Raw genomic sequence first — 19,604 nt, forward strand, 5'->3', positions numbered from 1 at the left:
GGTCCCCCCCACATCCTGCTTTCCCTTCAGGTGACCACTTGGAAGTAGTATTTTGCATAATTTAGTATAATTTCCCTTATTTATACCAAATAATACCGATTTTATGTTTTCACATTTTATATACAGTATTTGTATAAGAGAATAGGAATAGGATTGAACTTAATTTGACCTAAATGAAATTGGAATTACTGTAATGTGGGTGGAACCAATTGAAAATCTTGCATATAATGATGGGGTGGGGTCGGGTATGATCAGCCTGTGTCTGTAAATTACCCTTTTCCCTCTCTGTATCCCTAGGCCAGAGTGGGTACACTGTTGAGTCCAGGGTGGCGTTTGCGTGTAGATTATTTCTTACATGGACTTAGTCTGGTAAACGCAGGGGTGAGGAAGGACTCATTTTAGTTGGTCATCCATCATTAGCTAAAAATATTACACCCAAGAGATTGTCAACTGAAAGTTGCCTCTTCTCATCTTTTCACAGGTGAATATCCACCTCAAACTGAACTCGGATGAGGAGAAATATGAACGAATATTTAGGTATGCCTTTCTTGTCCCCAATTAGGATTTAGCAACAACAAAACACAATAGAGGTTCTCACCAGTCTAAAAATATAGATACATGTACTGTAGGACCCATTCAATAAATGGAAAATGGCTGGCATAGATGTAAAATATTCAACTCGCCGCCAGAGAGACGCAGCTGTGGTAGGGTTCTTTAAGGTGACTCTCCACCAAACCGATTACTAGAGAGAAGATCAAAGTATTAACACACTTGTAGCTTAAGTGACAAAGTCTTATTTTATTAGCAGGCGAGATATCCAACATTTTAGTATGCACGCTGCCTTCCTCGCTTACAGCATTATTGTCCTTTGTTAAATATTTTGCCATGTTTTCCATGTGTGCCTGCAGTGGGAAAATACAGAGCAAAGTTATGTTGAATGACCAGTCAGCAATGATCTTGGATGTCACCTGCAGTGCACAGTGAGTAGCTGTGTGTGTGCGCGCGTATTTTGTCCCTTTATTTATTCCAGAATGTGAAATACCAAAACAGGATGTTTGCCTATTCCTGTGTTATTAGACAACACAGTGGAGAAAGACAGGAGCGAATGACGTGGCACAGATTTTGAGCCAAATTCAAACCTGGCTACAGTGTCATCAGTATGCACAATAAGTGGTTGAGCCATCAGGGTGCCTCTTGAACTGATTCCTGCCAGGTTGTTTGTAGGCCTCCAGCATGCATTGGAGAAGGAGTCTGGTGTCAGGGAGGGCACCCTGAACTTGGAGCCAGGTTGCCAATCACTCTCCCCCCTGATGCCATGGACAGAGGCCTGTATGAGATTGGAGAGCTCAGCCTCCAGCCACTCAGCATAATCAGCCCCTGTGTGCTGCCATACCCCAACCTGGCAACTCGCCTCACACACATACAAATATCCTTTACCTCAGTGGTCTTCAACGTTTTCAGGCCAAGGACCCCTTAGTTGAGAGAGAGATGAAGCAGGGGGCCTCCACAACCTTATAATAGATTCCATATAGTTTCATTGTTTGACAGCACAATCACCAGTGTATTTTGGATAATGTCATTTAAGATACGTATTTAACCACTTGAATCGTCAATACATAACTTGACATTTCACTCTGTACTTACAGTAGGCCACATTCACACAGGCACGTTTTATTGCGATTAAAACGAATCCTGTAGCGTATTGTCGGAAAATGTGCATCGTTTGGGCATGTGTGAAGACACATCCGTATTCTTTTGCGAATCAAAGAAACAAATCCCCCCAAAAACGGTTGTTTCGATACAATACAGCATGCGATTCACTGTTGGTGTGAATGCATCCACCTCAAATACAGGCAATGAAACATTGTGGTTTATCCAGGCTGGATCCGAGCCATGTGCGGGTTACATCCATAGTTATATATACTGTATAATAGGTTAAATCCCCCTCACGAACGTCCGCTCCCATTAGATTTCTGACCATTAGCCTACGAACTACGACCCGTGCCGTCCCCTCAATGATTTCATTTCTTATCACCGCTCCCTCGATCGTGCATAGTTTATTTTGTGAGGAGTTGCTCACCGTCAGAAAAGGAAAGTGTCACTGGACTCACTATTGTATATCCTTTAGGCCCGGGGGTCCTGCGGTTACATTGTGGGTTGAACTTGAAGAATTAATAAACACAGAGAGATGGAGGAGGCATTATTACGCAGCTTGGATAGATGTCCTGTGGACAGATGTGGTCTAGAATGCGGTTCCTTGCTGCAAGTGTGTGCACATACGCGTCAATTAAATATGCAAGAATGTTGCAACTTCACCCCTCCCAGTGTGAGCACATACACATCAATTAAATATGCAAGAATGTTGCAACTTCACCCCTCCCATTCGCACCGACTATACCAAATTATATGTGAGAATGTGGCCTTAGTCTGCTCTTTTTCCCCTCTACACCAAACGTCTTTGCCGAAAATAGCCGATCTACAAGCTCACAACGCCCGAGGCGTTGTGAGCTTGTAGATCTGCTATTTTTGGCAAAAGTTCTCAGAATATGGACACTAGGGTTCAAGTGGGTAATATAAAAAAAGGAGAAAAACGTTTCTCTCACACAAAGATTTGGAGGACCCCCTGTAGTAACTCTGAGGACCCCCTAGGGGTCCCAGACCCCCTGTTGAAGACCCTTGCGTTTACCTTTTATATTACTATATGAGATGGACATAAATCATATAATATGTACACTGTATATTGACAGATGTACTCGCATATAGATATTCTCTTCCTTGATTGTATATGTGGCCAGGTATTGGTGTACAGCCCCAGTAACTTGCCAATCCTAGGTCCCTCAGCTTTCCTCAATGACCTGCCCGCTAGTCTTGACTGTCAGGACTTGGGATTGAGTGGCATCCACTGCTCCACCTCCACAGGTAAACCTCCACCTTCACGTGCATAGGAATGGTTTTGATTGTTGAAAGCCCTGCTGGACCTACAGTGTATTGTGTTCTGCCTCGTGAGTCAGGTGGCTGACACAATACAGTATAATATAATCAGGTAAGTTATGGTTATTGTCTCCACCAGCCGAAGGCATTGGGGGAGAGTATGTTTTTGTCTCTGTGCGTCCTCGCAGTTTGTTACCACCTAATCTCAGTCGCCGTTGGCCCGGTCCCTGCCAAAATGAGCACACACACTCCCTGGATGCCAATTCAGAACCTCTGACCCACATTTTTCAAATGGGCCTGTTCTAGGGCCACCATGAGGCTGATGTTCGCAAAACACATTTCTGTACACTGCTCTTACAGATTTTGGCCAAAAATCCTACAAATCGGTAGGCAGTATCTCGACAGTCATGTGATCGACATGGATCTGTCCGATTTTGCATATTCCATATGATTGGCTAAGATTGGCTTCCGAAGTTTGTAGGATTGAGCTGTTTTGAACAAAATGCCTCAAATCACAAACGCAAAGTGCAATTATCATGAAATCGCGCACACACACATTCCCACTTGGCCGAGGAAGAAATGCCACTTAATTTTTTTTAAATCAGCCTCATGGTGACGCTATAACAGGCCGATTTGTGGTTTTACCTATAACTCCACCGATCAGTTTCAAACTTTGTAAGCGCACTCCTTAGAGGCCAAGGAAAAAGCCTTTCCCTGCATTTTTCACATCAGCCTTTACATAAGTCGGCCACCAGGAGGCCGACTTATGTAAAACACAATTTTTCCTATTATTCCTTGAGATTTTATCCAAGAATCATGCAAATCAGTACACAGTATCTCTATAGTCATGTGATCAAGTCCGATCCATCTGATATTTCATATTCCATCCTAATTGGCTAATATTGGCTTCCAAAGTTTGCAGGATTGCTCCGTTTTTGAATAAAATGCCTCAAATCATCAACGCAGCTTGCGATTAGTGTGAGATTTGCCACACATATTCCCACTAGGTCAAGGAACAAATGCTACCTTTTTCTCATTGGCCTGTTATAGCGCCACCAGCAGGTAGACTTTAGCAAAACACATTTTTGGAACACAATGCCTCATATCATCCATGAAAGGTCTAAGATTGGCGAAGAACACATGCCACGCTTTTTACATTGGCCTATTATAACACCACCAGGACACCTGGCCTGGTGGAGACCTGTGCTCGGAAGAGCACTGCTTCTAGTTGTCAATGTGATGTTTTCATTACACAGTAATGCATCTGAAAGTGCTAATGGGACGGTCACTCTGCTATCTGCTACGGACGGAGGCATAAATACTGTTGTTGCTGCCAAGAAACAATCATTTAAAGCAAATAGCTACCAAAATTCACATCAGTATTTACTTATTGTTTTGAATGTTGATGATGTAATGATGTAGCCTGGATCTAGCTCATACACCCCACCCACTCTCTTGAAGCTCCACGCAGCTTCAGTCTGATTATCAGGCTAGTGATGATGACCTCATATTGTATCCTGCTGAGCTGAAGTTTAAAGATTTTAGAAGCTGCAGTTAATAACTATTTTGTTGTCTCCACCAGCCGAAGGCATGGGGGAAGAGTATGTTTTCGCCTCCGTGCGTCCGTGCGTCCTCGCAGTTTGTTACCACCTAATCTCAGTCGCTGTTGGCCCGGTCGCTGCCAAAATGAGCACACACACTCCCTGGATGCCAATTCAGAACCTCTGACCATTCTCAAATGGGCCTGTTCTAGCGCCACCATGAAGCAGATGTTTGCAAAACACATTTCTGTACACTACTCTTACAGATTTTGTCCAAAAAGCCTACAAATCGGTAGGCAGTATTTCGACAGTCATGTGATAGACACAGATCTGTCTGATTTTGCATATTCCATGATTGGCCAAGATTCGCTTCCAAAGTTTGTAGGATTGTGCCGTTTTGAACAAAATGCCTCAAATCACAAACGCAATGTGCAATTATCATGAAATCGCGCACATACACATTCCCACTAGGCAGAGGAAGAAATGCCACTTTTTATAAATCAGCCTCATGGTGGCGCTATAACAGGCCGATTTGTGGTTTTACCTATAACTCCACCGATCATTTTCAAACTTTGTAAGCGCACTCCCTAGAGGCCAAGGAAAAACCCCTTCCCTGCATTTTTCACATCAGCCTTTTATAGCGCCACCATGAGGCTGTTTTTTGACAAACACATTTTTTGACAGTACTCCTACAGATTTTGTCCAAAAATCACGCATATCGGTAGACAGTATCTCTTCAGGCATGTCATCGACACAGATCTGATTTTCCATATTCCATCTTCATTGGCTAAGATTGGCTTCCAAAGTTTGTAGGATTGGGCCGTTTTGAACAAAATGCCTCAAATCATCAACACAGCTTGTGATTACCGTGAAATTTGCCACACATATTCCCACTAGGTCAAGGAACAAATGCTACCTTTTTCACATTGGCCTGTTATAGCGCCACCAGCAGGTAGACTTTAGCAAAACACATTTTTGGAACACAATGCCTCAAATCATGCATGCAGCGTCCGACTGCCATGAAAGGTTGGCGAAGAACACATGCCACCCTTTTTACATTGGCCTATTTATTATAACACCACCAGGACGCCTGGCCTGGTGGAGACCTGTGCTCGGAAGAGCACTGCTTCTAGTTGTCAATGTGATGTTTTCATTACACAGTAATGCATCTGTTTTGTAGGCCTCTTATTTACTATCGTTTTTGCAAAATTTCAGTTTCGTTTTTTAACTTTTTATTGATTAAAAAATAAGATTTAGTTTTAGTTATAAGAAATCCACTTACGAAGGCAATTGACTCAGCCATGTACAGTCATGTACTGTAGACAAGTCTCAAACATTATGTGCCTCCTCTTGCTTGTTGTGTTGACAACTTTGACCAACTTGTCAAAGACTAAGACAAATGACTCAGAGTAAGACCATTTGCAGTTTGGGGTTTATGTTTGGTATACAGCTAGCTACACAACTGACATTGTAAAATGGGTTAGGGTTATGCAAAATAAATGGTAATTACAACATATCAAAGACTTTATCAACAAAGTATTGCACAAATTCAGTATTTACCAACATGCCTTTAAGTTTACTTACTCTCGAAACAAGATGCTTTCATACTGGACTCGTATTTTCTTCTCTACTTTGAAAAAGTAATATGTATGTAATGTGTCCTATGTAGACCTTGTGCACAGCACTGTATACAGCGTGGAGTATGAAAGCGGCGAACAGCTGGAGACAGAATGGAGCAATGCCACTATAGAGCAGAGTCTCACGCTGTTTCTATTCCTGCAACACAGTGACCCTTCCACCATTCAGCTCTCTGATGTTATGGGTGAGAGACACAGCTGGATATAGCTTGAACTCATAGCCTGCATACTCACTCATGATTTCATGCTTTAGGCTATTTTAAGGAACCATATAGGATATATTGTTTTGTACTGTATGTTTTTCCAAGAACAAATTATAAGCCATTATGTATAGTAGTTGGTTGGTTTTCACTTCTTATTAAACCAAAAAACAACAACAGAACATTGGATTATGAAATCCTGATGAAAAAGTAGAGCCCGCAACTATTTAAAACTGAAACATATATGTCGATACCCTGGAAGTGCATAGCATAGCCTTTTTGTACCATAAAATCATTTAACTTATTTGATTTTCAATGTAGCAATGATCTCAGCAGAACACAGAATGTGCAGCCTGTCCTCAGTACCCATCTTATTCAGGAACTATGGTAACATTGTGACCCTCCTGCAGTCACAGAGGAGCTGTTAGAGCGACACCTGGAGGATATTCTGAGTCACAACAAACAGGCAATAACGACAGCACTGCAGACACAGCTGAAGAATACACTTAAAGTCCAGAGACACAAGGTAAGCCACATCAGAGACTCATTAATATGTGATCAATATTGCCTTGTATATAATGTACCTTAGACATATTTGTGTTTTTACTATATGATGTGTCAGGCCCAAAAGAAGCTGTGCTCAGCTCTTGAGGTGATTGTGGGTTCTGTCAGCTCTATTGTGAGAAGCAGCAGTAATGTGGACTTCAGGAGTGCCTGTCTGGAGAGCATGGGGGTTCGTATGGACCTTGCAGCATAATGCATAGATATTAAGTGTGAAATTCTGTTATTCCTTTTAAATTTTCCTCACACTTTGTGAATAATTACATGCCCAAAATAGGGCAGCTATGTTAAAAGTAATTAATAGAGTCATACTCTGATAATCTATTACCATTCAGCAGTTTTTGCTTTGAATAGAAGCACATTTTGACACAATTGAAACAAATCGCAGAATAAGTAGTTTTACTCGTATAGACTTTGGGGAATAGATCATTGAAAAGTCAGGAACATCACCACACATAACCAGTAGTTAGATACGTGTGTTTAAGAGTGAATAGGTGTGACATATCTGCTCCCAGGTTCATGACACTCATGAGTTATCGACATCACTGCATGAAAGACTGAGGAAAGTAATATCAACTAAACGTGGCCCCAAGGGAAAGTGCTACTTGGCACAGGTGAGTGGAACAGCCTATTGCTGATCTGGGATGACGGTCATCCAGTATCAGTTCCCCAACTCTGGACACATATGAGCTTTATGTTTATCCATAGCATTTTACTATTCATTTTACTATTTTATTACTTCAACAGATGGACACACCACCTGATAACAGCGGTCCAGCCAGGAGGGAAACCTAAGAATCCCTGTATCTCCAAATCATCAGTTATTTATTTTGAACGTGTTTTACAGTGAATGCGATGGAGGCAATTCCTTTTTGAAAATAAATATTTTGATGCATTACAGGGAATGTCATTATTATTAGTTAATTGCTGTTTAACAGACATAAATCCTACAGTAATGTAAGATAAGTTGAATATATATATTTGTTTAACTGTGGGCTATAGTATCACATAAGTATCAGGGTTCACATGGTCATGGCATATCAGAGAACTTAATTTAGGTTTATTTATTTATTATTTTATTTTGTCCTTGGGAAAAGTTGAGAATACAGTTCAGAACAGGGTATAAACATTTGACACTATAGGCTCTGGCTTGGCTTCTGTGTAATGTGGAAACCAGTTTGTCCAGATTCAGATAAACAAATTGGTATGCAGACTATGCATATTATTATGCTCAAGGCCAGTTTGGTGAGTTGGTGTACGACACGTGATAGACCGAATATACAATATTACAAATATATACAATAGAGCAGTATTGTTAGTGATGGCTGTGCTGTCAAGATGTCATGAACAGGAATAAGGATAGCAAAATGTACACTAGCATTTTCTATGTATTGTTATGACCACCTCTAAGGTTGCTAACCTGACTTTCGCCAGATGGTGGCAGCATTGCTTATGCATTGCTTTACCATCTGGGCTCGCTCCAGCACAGTTGATAACACTCGTAAAGTCCCGGGCCGGACCAATCAGCGGCTGCTATGGGCGGGCTCTGAGCGGCTCTGAGCCAATAGAGTCTGATTGCAGACCACGTGGAAACCCAGGAGGCGGATTCTGGGTGCAACCCATGCAGACAGGCCAATATGAGTGGTTGGAGTTGGCACGGCCATATCCAATCACCTGCTTTAGAATTTTAAAAAATGGCCCGCCCCTTACATCGGTTGTGCTGGACCGAGCCCAGATGGTAGAAGCAGAGCGTTATGCAGGCATACGCAATGCTGCAAACCATCTGGCGAAAGTCAGGTTATAAGGTTGCAACATAAAGAGGGACAACCCTGGGTTAGATGTAAAATAATGCATAGATTTACAAAAACACAAAAACGTCGATTCGTTTTTAAATGGTAAATTTTAAGAAATCTTTATTCATAATCAAGACAGTACAGTACAGAACAACACAAACGACAAGTTATCAATACATCAATCTAACAACATGAAACATTAAAAATAATTGTTTTTTCAGCCTTATTTTTTTAGTCACATGTACTGTTTTAATGTACTGCCTGGCTTCAATCTCAAATATGATAAATGATGGCTTAGAATGACTAAATTTAGATTTATGTATATGGAATCTTGCTAGAATTATTATCAATGTAATTATAAATACCTCATTTATCTTCTACAACCAACTTTTTAGCCCGTGACCCAAAGAAGAAATTAGACATTTGCCCGGGACCCAAACAAGTGAAAATAGCAGATCTACAAGCTCATAACACATGCTTTGCGTTGTGAGCTTGTAGATCGGCTATTTTCACTACTTCTTAAACATTTGATTTATAATTTAATGATTTATTTTATTTATTCATGAAATTGCTTAAAATAATCATTGCATTTTTTTATCATGAAAATGTTTGCTTTTTGGGAATGTTTTTTGAAAATGTTTTTAAATAATTCAAAACTAAATATAGGAAACAGAAAAATAAGGGACCCATAAAAATTGGTCCCGACCCAGTGTTTGGGAACTAGTTCCATAGAGTTCAATTTATGTTACAATACATTCCAAATCCTCATTTCTGATTTGTAAAAACAACGGTAGCCTAACAGTAGGTCAGTAAATGCAGAAATCCTGGCTGGTACAGCCTCCTGAGCAGTAGGTGGCGATAATGCACCCAACGCAGATTGGCAGTCGCCGTGAAAAAAAACTAAAGGAAGTGTCTTGTTTTGTCTGTGACGCAAATTCCGGCCGCCAAGTAACGACGGGAGCACTTTTTTCCCGCGGCAAAATAGAACGTACAGTGACAGTAAATTCATTCAGATATTAAGCAGATTTTAAGCGTTCTTGCCTGCGCTCAGGCCACTTCCCATTAGCATTTTCCAGTGATTGAGGATCGTTGCATTTGTAAGGGAATTGCGTTGTTGGCTTTGTTTGTTATGACGGGAAGGAGAGACGAGCTAAACTAGCAGGACCATCACAACATTGATCTTTACTGCTGTCTGCCATTCAGCTGCTGTTTGGACTGACATTTAAGACATACCAGCTTACTAATCAAAATAATACTTAATGAAGCAATGGCGTCATCGGTCACATTAGAAGCTCTAAAGACAGAACTGGACGTATTCGACATAGCATGCGACGATGAGTCTGTTCTGGATAAGCGTAAGTAAATGGGTTTTTATTAATTATTAACCTGTTAATAAAAATGTTCTTTTCTAGTTTTAGTCATTTCCAGACAATGGTATATATTTACACATTTGTGATATGGTTGATATTGATTGTTTTGTCAGCAGTGTTCTATATATAGATTCACAATAATCAGATTATTGTGAATTGCTAATATTGCCTCCATTTATGTTCTTTCTTACTCTCTTCATGCAGTGGTGGAGCAGTGTATTTGTAACAGACTGCAGGCAGAAGACATTGTACCAGAATGGGTGGCTTTCAGCACCACCAAGAGCGGACTCAGGCTCAACATAGACAACCTGGAACAATTTGAACATGAGGTAAGATAATCAGACATTGTTTCTGTGTGAATACCATGTTCTTGTACTTAAAATAATATGCTGGACTTAGTCTCAAGTAGACTCAATTGATTCACTCAAAAATAAAGTTATCCTCTGTTGCATTTCATTTTAGCTATGTTATATCTGTTGTATTTCTTTTGTTATTTTTGACACATTGTTTTTGCACAGGTTTTAAACAAGAAGCATAAAGCAAAACAAAGCTTAAAGAGGGACGACACGCATAACAGAACCAGAGACATCCACTCATTGCAGGAGTTGTATCCTTTCCTATGCACACAAACACTCACTATACAGACATTCTCCTTAAAGTTGTATCTGATGTTGCCAAGTATGTTATGTCCTGACATAATTTGTCCAGAATTAAAGCAGAGGAAGAGGAAGAGAACCTGCTAGACTCGTACTCCTACTCCACTCCTGCTAAGGTGAGCTCTCAGTTTGACTCGATCAGAAACCAAAAGTCAACATTACATCTGGAATAAATGTTCAGAAACAGCCAATTGGATGTCAAGTCAATGAAACATCATCATAGTTCTATGCCAGCAATTAAATTAAATTAAAGTAATACTACTACTGACAAGCTCATTTTCTATTTAAAGTTGTATTAATTCCCAAATCGTTTTACTTTTTCCATCCAGAGTTCTCAGAAACGTCCTCTGACTACCCCAGAGAATCCCCACTCCAAAAGGAGTGCAGCTCTGTTAGCTAGTCCAGGACTTCTGCTGTCCCCTGCCAGCTTCTCTCCCAGGTACACAGCAACAAAAGCCAGCAGCTAGGCATATCACAGCACCTGTACCACAGGTTGTCCCATACATTCCAAGAACAGTATAGGCTGGGTTTGTGCTGAGCTGTTAGTTCTTATGAATACAGTACATATTATTGGTATATAAGATATTGTTATACTCTCCCCCTGTAGTGCAACTCCTTCCCAGAAGTACAACCAGCGTGGGGCTAAGGGGGAGGTTGTGACAACGTTTGGAGCTGTCCAGGGCACTCGCTGGTCTGGGAGGAAGAGCCAGGGACTAGCGGTCCAGGTAGGGCTCCTGGAGGGGCCAGAGGATACGCTGCAAACCACCTACAAATACATGTTCCAGAGGCTCCGCGACATTAGAAATGGTGAGAGCCAAAACTGAAATGCTGCCTGTATTAGTGTATATCAAATATGTTCTTCTTTTTCTTTTCTTTCTTTGGAATGAATAACTTTGGGTAATTTTAGTATAGTATTCCAACTGTTTTTTTTTTTTTTTTTTTTAAGAACCATTGCATAATGTTGCAATTTCCTTTCCTATAAAGTATTAGTAGACAGAGAGAAGCTGACAAGTCTATTAAGGTTTTACATGTTTGTCAATTCCAGTGTTGACTGAGAAGATTGAAGAGCTCGGGGAGGAGCTGAGATCTCACTTCAACATAGAGGAGTTTTCACCTGCGTCTCTACCTGCTCAGGTACTGAAGAAATCCTAGTGTTAGAAGCTTAAAAAAGGGTGGTGTTGTCCTATTTTGGAAATCTCAGTGCTACAGTATTTCAGCGTTTGTGTGTGTTTGTATCTACATGTCTCCACCTCTAGGACAGTGTAACTGTACTGGGTCATGTGTGCTGTGACAGCAATGGGAAACTCAATAAACAGTCTGTTCTCTTGGAAGCGGGGCCGGAGCAAGGTGGTCAGCAAGTACCTGTGGACCTATCAGAGCTCGGAGAATACTCCTTATTTCCTGGTCAGGTGAGCAGAGTGTAGAACACCCGACATTTTTGATGACATGGAAAATGCAGCGTAGATGCATGCTCCTGCTCTGGCTATTATTGTATACATTTTTGAAACATTCAGTCACTTGTTCACACCACAAAGATCACAGGTGTATCAACAGTAAAGTGGTAGGAACCAACAATGAGCGGTGGTTTTCTCCTTTGCCTGTGCACTGAGGTTCGTGTGCATTAGGTTATGGGACCACCCAGAGTAACAAGAGCATGCCAAAGACCTGGGAAAGAGTGTCACCCAGAGTCTGACCGAGAACTCTGACAACAGTTCATGTGAATGGGTTTTAGGTATAGGACGACCTAACAAGCACACAAGACAGCTGGCGGAGTGAGACATGAGAAAGACTAACAATTCATCACTGGCTACATATGATACAGCTAGTTTCAAGAAAAAGGCTGCTGCCTGGGTGATGTGGACAAACTCTGATATTGTGGGAATCGGCTATCGTTGCTTTGAGATTTTTTGATAAACAATCATCAGTAATTCCTATATAATAACTAATTGAGTGGGTAAAGGCAAATAAGAGAACAGCTAGAACAGGCGGGTGAGTTGAGAAAATACAGCCTTTAAAACCAGAAAAACAACGCTTATGCCATATCACAATCTCAAGTCTTGATTGGATTCTGTGTTGCACAAATGTCATTAAATAGAAGTCAGCATTTGCCTTGCATTACAACTCCCATGTCTGTCCTCTCTTCCCAGGTGGTCGTGATGGAAGGAATGAACACAACAGGAAAGAAGCTGGTTGCTACTAAGCTCTATGAGGTCAGTGCTTGACTTGTCAAACTTGCTAAGTGCTCACCTCACTATATATTGTACATTAATGCTTGAAACCCCATGATGAAATGGTATTAACTTGATGATTTAATATCCAACTTAAATATTGGACCTGACATAATGTTTGGAGGTTGGAGCTTGATGTGGTATCTCCTATCTTTTGAATGCTTCATCTTCTATCTTTTTAGGGAGTCCCTCTTCCTTTTTATGCCACGGAGGTGAAACAGGAAATGGATCACGGTAAGGAAAATGTTAAGCTTAAAATTGTTAAACTCAGCACTGTAACAGTAACTGTACGTCCCCAGAGTTTGAACATGAAGCAATTGAAGCAATTGTGTCAAATCTGTAAACATACAATCATAATCCCCCTTTATTGTCCCAGAGGGAATATCTCTCTGTTGCACAGTTTGTTAAACAACATACCGCCCAACATAAAGACAATACATGGAATCCCCAGAGTACACAAACAACAAAACAGAGAGGCAGTTTATTAGAAGGTTCAAGCAATACCTCCTCTTTTGGAAAATGGGAGTACCAGTATTGGTTTAGGTATCAATGTTCCTTACTCTTCCACAGTCCCCGAGCCATTGAGCGTGCTGGTGGCATGTGGACCATACACTCCTTCTGACAGCCTGACCTTTGACCCTCTGCTCGACCTGATCAATGTCATCGTCAAAGATCGCCCTGACGTTTGCCTCCTGGTGATTCTCTTGCAAATACTTTCTGGCTCTCTGGTTCCCTGACATAAAATCATTGCGAGTATGAACCCTTTCTTAAGACATTGGAAGGCTGGAAGCCAATATTGTTACTGAACTACTGATCTCTTCTTCTCTCCCCTATAGCTGGGCCCCTTCGTGGATTCTAAACATGAACAGATTGAGGTAGAGTAGACATACCACTCTGTTGTGTTCCTTACCTCAGATGCCATATATGAGATAAATTGTATCTAGATCCATTCCTTTTGAAGTGAAATTAAAATACATTTATATTTCTTTGTTTAAGTTACCGGTGGTAATGTAATGTCTCTCGTAGCTAGACAATCGGAGAACTCCACCAAACATCTGGTGGTGACATCTAAATTAAATGGAGAAGATAGAACAGCAACAAGTACGGCTGCTAACACGCCTTTGCCTTCTGCTTTTGGCAGAAAGGAGAAAAAAAGATCACCATCTGAATATGAGGGAACACCCTCTGCATTGGTTCTGCTATGCAGTTCTTTTTCAAATCTCTGAATTGTTTCCATCCAGTTTAATTCATTAAATTGCATTTAGATGTCACGAGATGTATTGGTAGGTGGAGGTGTCTGATTGTCTGGCTACATGAGGTGCATGGATACATATTCAACAGTTACTTACAATCTACACTTTTTCCTCAATAGAAAGCTCAGGTGACTGAGACATTTGAGGCCATTTTCTCCAGGTGTGTGGAAAGCATCGTGGAGGGCACCAAAAGGTACATTTCTTCTTGGGCACATTCAGTAACTTCTGTGGTGTACACTGATTGTGATGTATAACTGTGGTGTATAACCATAGTGCCCTTATGGATGGTACAATATGAAAATGTCATAACAATTATTGTGACAAAAGAAATCGCGATTTACGATATTATTGCGATAATCAAAATCTGTTATCCTGGGGCGGAACATTTGCCAAAAAATAGCCGATCTGCAAGCTCACAACTTGTCGCGTAGATGGCTATTTTTTGGCAAAGACATTTTATAGAGAGTGAGAACAAGACTGTATCAAGTACATATAAGTACCTTTTACCAATTATAGAGGATTTAAATGGTACCGGATATGCAGCTCGGCAAATAAAAGGTGAATGGATCCCAGTGCATGATGGAGGACGATATCACGATAAATGAAATCTCCACGATACGATTATCACGAGCGTTTTTTATCATGATAAACGATAATATATCGCTTATCGTCCCATCCCTAAGTGCCATCCAGCATATCATTTGATGAATGAAGTATTAAAGGTTGTTTGCATGCATCACAATTCGCATAAAAACAGCAATGCTTGGAAATGAGAGTCGCTGCATGCATATTTCTGTAAATATGTTGCAGCACTGTTATGTAACCCAAGGCCTCTCCTCTCCTCTAGTGTTGGCTGTCAGCTGGTGTTTGTGCCCTCGCAGAGAGACATTCACCACCACTTCATCTACCCACAACCACCCTTCACACTGCCAGACCTCAGCAAAGATCAGGCTGAGGTCAGACACACGTGCAACTGTTCAATCATACATCTTTGTTTTTGTTCCTTTCACATCTGTTTTCCACGAAATTAGCAATAAAATTACCATTGGATTTAGCTAGAACTTGTAGATTGGTTATTATCAGCATGTTTGAAATTGACAAAAGTTCAGAAACTTCACTTAATGACAGCGATGGCAGGTGAAAGTGGTTAAAGATGAACTTGTATTTGGTGATTTAAAGACTTCAGTAATGGCTTTTGTCTTGACATTGTCTTTTAGATAAGATTAATTTTAAATGTAAGCAAACTGTAAATGCTTTTCCCAGAGACTTTCTACACCTCAGTTCCCCTTCTTAATTTCTGAACAAATTACTAAACCTTATATTACACATTTAAAATGGAGGAGCTTGAGTTATCCAACATAGATTTAGACATTTAGTCAAATTAGTTAATTAGTTACATAGATCAGTCCAAACAGTGTCAGAACATAATCAGTAACAACTTGTTAATGTTTGTGTTATACAGCGAGTGACCGTGGTCCCTGACCCTTGCACCCTGCTCATTGAGGGCGTGACCTTTGGCCTAACCTCCACCGATATCGTGTTCCACATGAGTGCAGAAGAGATCAGCTGGTGAGCAGTGAGCACATGCTAAACTGCTGTATCAGAAGAATTCTTGTTTACATGAAGGTTTTAAAGAGAAGTGAACCACTATATCACCAAAAATGTGAAATAAGATCAACATTTCGAGCTACTGCTGCTATTGTTTTCTATTTCAGTGCTGCCGGATCTGACAGATTTTCACGCATCCTGAGGCACATGTTGACCCAGAGGAGGTGAGAGAAACAAGTATCTAAACGGAATCCACAATCAGCGTTTCATTTACAGCCTGTGAACATGTTGACACCTTCCCCGTCTCTTTTCCCTTCACCATGTGTGGATGTACAGCTATTACCCGCTGTACCCTCCCGTGGAGGACATGAACATGGACTATGAGAAGTTCCAGAGCTACGGCCAAATGCCCCTCACCCCCGACGTTCTCATTGTTCCCTCTGAGCTACGCTACTTCATCAGGGTACCCAGCTGCTTTATATTTGCTTTGCCATTTTCTTCCCCTGTAACACCCTTTACTTCCTATATCTTACACAGTTTGCAAACAATTTACCTAATGTATCAAAAATGAAATTCATTGCGTTTGTAAATTGTTTTAGCAAATGTTGTAATCTTCACATTGCACAAACATGAAAACACTTGATCTTTTTTTTTAGGGTCAAGCTAGGACCCTGGCACTCATCACTTTCACATTAAGATAACTTGAGGCAACACAAACAGATTGAGATTAAATTCACTATATACAAAAGGCAGTGGTGAACTCCTCCTCTCTTAATTACCTAATAGAGGGTATGTGCGTGACATCATCATCATACAGTACCTGGAAGTTATGCAGGAACGCCAACTGGGTGGCAAAAGCTACTTTCTGACCTTGACAGCCCTAACCCTACCTGATTGCATTAACAACGTTAAACTCACTTTGCCACTCGATTTGCCATTCACTTTATGCATGTGCATAGCCGCATAACCTCTATAAGAACTCTATACATTACATAGAATGGCATGTGAAAGAGTGTGTTGTTCTATACAGACAGGGCTGTAAAGACAGTTTCCATGCACAAGGATTTATGAAAGATCTTTGGAACTGAGACCATAACATTACAATGGCAATAATGACAATACAACCTGAATTCTGTTCACTTCAATATACACACATGTGCAATAGTATACACTGCATCCTTTGTCTTGAATTATTGTGCATTATGCACATTTGAACAAAATGTGTTCATGTGTCCGCAGGATGTGATTGGCTGTGTGTGCGTCAATCCAGGACGGCTGACCAAGGGGCATGTGGGTGGAACTTATTGCAGACTGCTTGTACAGCGCAGCGACCCGTTGGAGGATGGGAAGAGAGTCAGCCCCTGCTTAGCAGGCCAGGTGGTGAAGATTTGATGAACCCTAAGAAATGTATTTTTGATTATTATCATCACTCTTTCTTATGTGGACCCTTAGACACTTGATGGGTTCTGTAAACATGTAATCTGAAGCAGAATTTGTTCAATGTACAAAACTGTATAGAGTGGCATGTGATACAAAACTCCAGCAGAACCATTAGATCCAATTTACCCATATTTTTGTACTATAAATAAATGATCATATTGTGTACTTTGTATGCTGCAGCTTTTTTTGAGGATGAGTTCCTCTTAGTTGCTGGGTACATCAGCCTTGTTTTTCAATAAATTATCTCCCTCTGCAAATGACATCTGCTTAAAATATTGTATGGACAAGACTGTTAAGAGAGTGCCCACTAGAGTTCTCAACGGTCCTGAAGGTGAAGGCTGGGCCCTAACTGGGCCGGCCCGAGGCCCTACCCGGCACGACTAGTTAGCATACATTTTAGGCCCTATCCTACCCTAATGTCGGGTTCGGGTATGGTCGGGTTCGGGCAGAATTTGAGAGCTCTAGTGCCCACTCCAGTGATGGACAACCTAAAGACATGCCCAGCAGCATAATGTAGTCCAATCAAATATTATTATCCCCAGTAATATATTTCTCTTGAAAGGTAATGAAATAAAAACAATCCCAGTTCCTCTATAAGTCTGGACTGAGGACACTATTACACTTTTTAGTATGCAAAGTCTTGCTCTTGAATCTTTATTGGGATTCATCCAACCCCAAATAACTCACCGGGTACGTGTAGTTAGTAATGAAGTTTTAAATCGATGGGACCTGCTGCTAGTCATAGAAGTGGTCAAACTCATCAGAGTCTGTGTCCTTTATCTCTGAGTTTGGCTCTTCAGAGAAGCTCACCAAGTCTTCACATACAACTGGAAAATAAAGGAGGCATCCATCAGATGACTAATATAATCAATCAAACTTAATTAAGGACACATGTTCCATAGCAACATAAGAAATAACATACAAATACAAAGTTGGACATGGCTCAATGATTCCACAGTTTAGAGAGAAACTTGACCGAACTCAATACAAACTTATTTTAAGATTGTTTAAGAGTAAACATACAGTACCTTTGGGTTTGTCACTACCATTCTGGACCTTTTCCCTGAAAGTACAGGTAAGTCAAGGTGAGTGAAGTTTGAGAAGGTGACATTTATAAAAATGTATTTGACATCACATCACATGGCAGTAGGGGATTTGGTTGTCGGCAGAGAGCTAGGGAATGGCATTCGGTGCAGCACTTAATACCTGTATTCAGTTTGGCTAATTGTAAGACTTCAATCAGCTATCAATTAGAATTCCCTTGGTTAATAGGTTCTGCCTGTTTTTTTGCAGTGAACTGTATACAGTCATTCTTTCCTACCAAACACAACTTAAGAAGACTTACTCTCTTTTTTCTATCGCTGCTTGTGGGGCCAAAAGATTTTCAATGTCATCCTCTTCATCACTTAATTCATTAGAGGATCTATCAGTGTAGTCCTTCTGACTCTCTTTGTCATCACAAACTATTATCTCCTCCACCTCCTCTGGAATAGTATGTATGTTCCTCTTAGATCTGAAAAAGAAAGTTATTGCTTTCAAGTCCATTCTCACTGATTATAATCATATGGCATATAAGACCACAATGGTCTTGTATGTTTGTTAGGCTATATTCTTATAGTTGTGTGAGGTGTTAATGCTGGTGTATAATGTTTTGTTATTGTACAGTACCTGTGGTTTTGGGGAGAGATGATGCTGTCTGAATCTGAATCTCTTTCCTTCTCTGGCTCTGCTGCTTGGGAGTCCTTCCCAACATCATCTTCACTCCTCTGCTCATCTTCCTCTGCACCTCCCTCCCCCTCATCAGAGGCATCATCTTCCTCGCCCTCTCTGCTATCCTCACTTCCTACAGCTCTGTCCCCTTCCATCTCTCTGTCCTGAGTGGTGGAGGAGTAGTCCTTCTCCACACTTTCGTCATCCGACTGTTCTCCATCCTCTTCTCCACCCTCTGACCCATGTCCCTCTGTCTCATCCTCATCATCCTCTTCTCCATCATTCTCTGGTAGACTCTCCCTCACAAACCTCTCCCCTTTATCATTCTCCCTCTCCCGGGCCGCCTCTTGCTGGCTGCTCTCTTTGTTTTCCTCAAAACATTCATCATCACCATTGCTGTCTTCTTCTCCTGTTACCTCCTCTTTGCCCTTTTCTCCCTCATCCTCTGCCATGCTCCTCTGTTCAGCACAGATGCTCTTCTCGCTTACTGTGTCTTCTGTATCACCACCATCTCCTGTCCTTGTGTTGACACTTTCTGACTCCTGTATGTGACTCACTGACTCTCTGTTACTCACTGATTTGTCTCCAGGACTTTGATTCCCTGATATCACAGATTCTTCTGGTTGACTTCCGGACTCTGTCCTAACACTTGTGCTCTCTGCCTGACTCCCTGAGTGACTCCTCTTACTCCTGTTCTTCTCCCTGCTCTTCTCCACCCTCGACGGGGTGACTGACT

At 41.1% G+C, this 19,604-nt stretch overlaps 2 protein-coding genes across 2 annotated transcripts; both read left to right on the forward strand.

Moving 5' to 3' along the window:
* Positions 1-1,315: 1,315 nt before the first annotated feature.
* Positions 1,316-7,066, forward strand: top6bl (TOP6B like initiator of meiotic double strand breaks; the record flags this gene model as incomplete). The annotated part of the gene is made up of 5 exons (XM_080746640.1): positions 1,316-1,426; positions 2,796-2,919; positions 6,142-6,294; positions 6,720-6,835; positions 6,932-7,066. 5 exons carry the CDS (start codon positions 1,316-1,318, stop codon positions 7,064-7,066), a joined length of 639 nt encoding a protein of 212 aa, XP_080602766.1.
* A 2,795-nt stretch (positions 7,067-9,861) lies between these two features.
* pola2 (polymerase (DNA directed), alpha 2) lies at positions 9,862-17,175 on the forward strand. The gene is made up of 18 exons (XM_080746151.1): positions 9,862-10,018; positions 10,238-10,362; positions 10,552-10,640; positions 10,742-10,805; positions 11,019-11,128; positions 11,297-11,496; positions 11,735-11,823; positions 11,946-12,098; positions 12,837-12,899; positions 13,100-13,151; positions 13,488-13,612; positions 13,754-13,792; positions 14,290-14,363; positions 15,018-15,126; positions 15,633-15,739; positions 15,886-15,942; positions 16,055-16,181; positions 16,958-17,175. Exons 1-18 carry the CDS (start codon positions 9,931-9,933, stop codon positions 17,108-17,110), a joined length of 1,824 nt encoding a protein of 607 aa, XP_080602277.1. The 5' UTR covers positions 9,862-9,930; the 3' UTR covers positions 17,111-17,175.
* Positions 17,176-19,604: the final 2,429 nt, after the last annotated feature.

This window comes from Nannobrachium achirus, assembly GCF_963921795.1.
Source record: "Nannobrachium achirus genome assembly, chromosome: 17".
Taxonomy (NCBI): Eukaryota; Metazoa; Chordata; class Actinopteri; order Myctophiformes; family Myctophidae; genus Nannobrachium; species Nannobrachium achirus.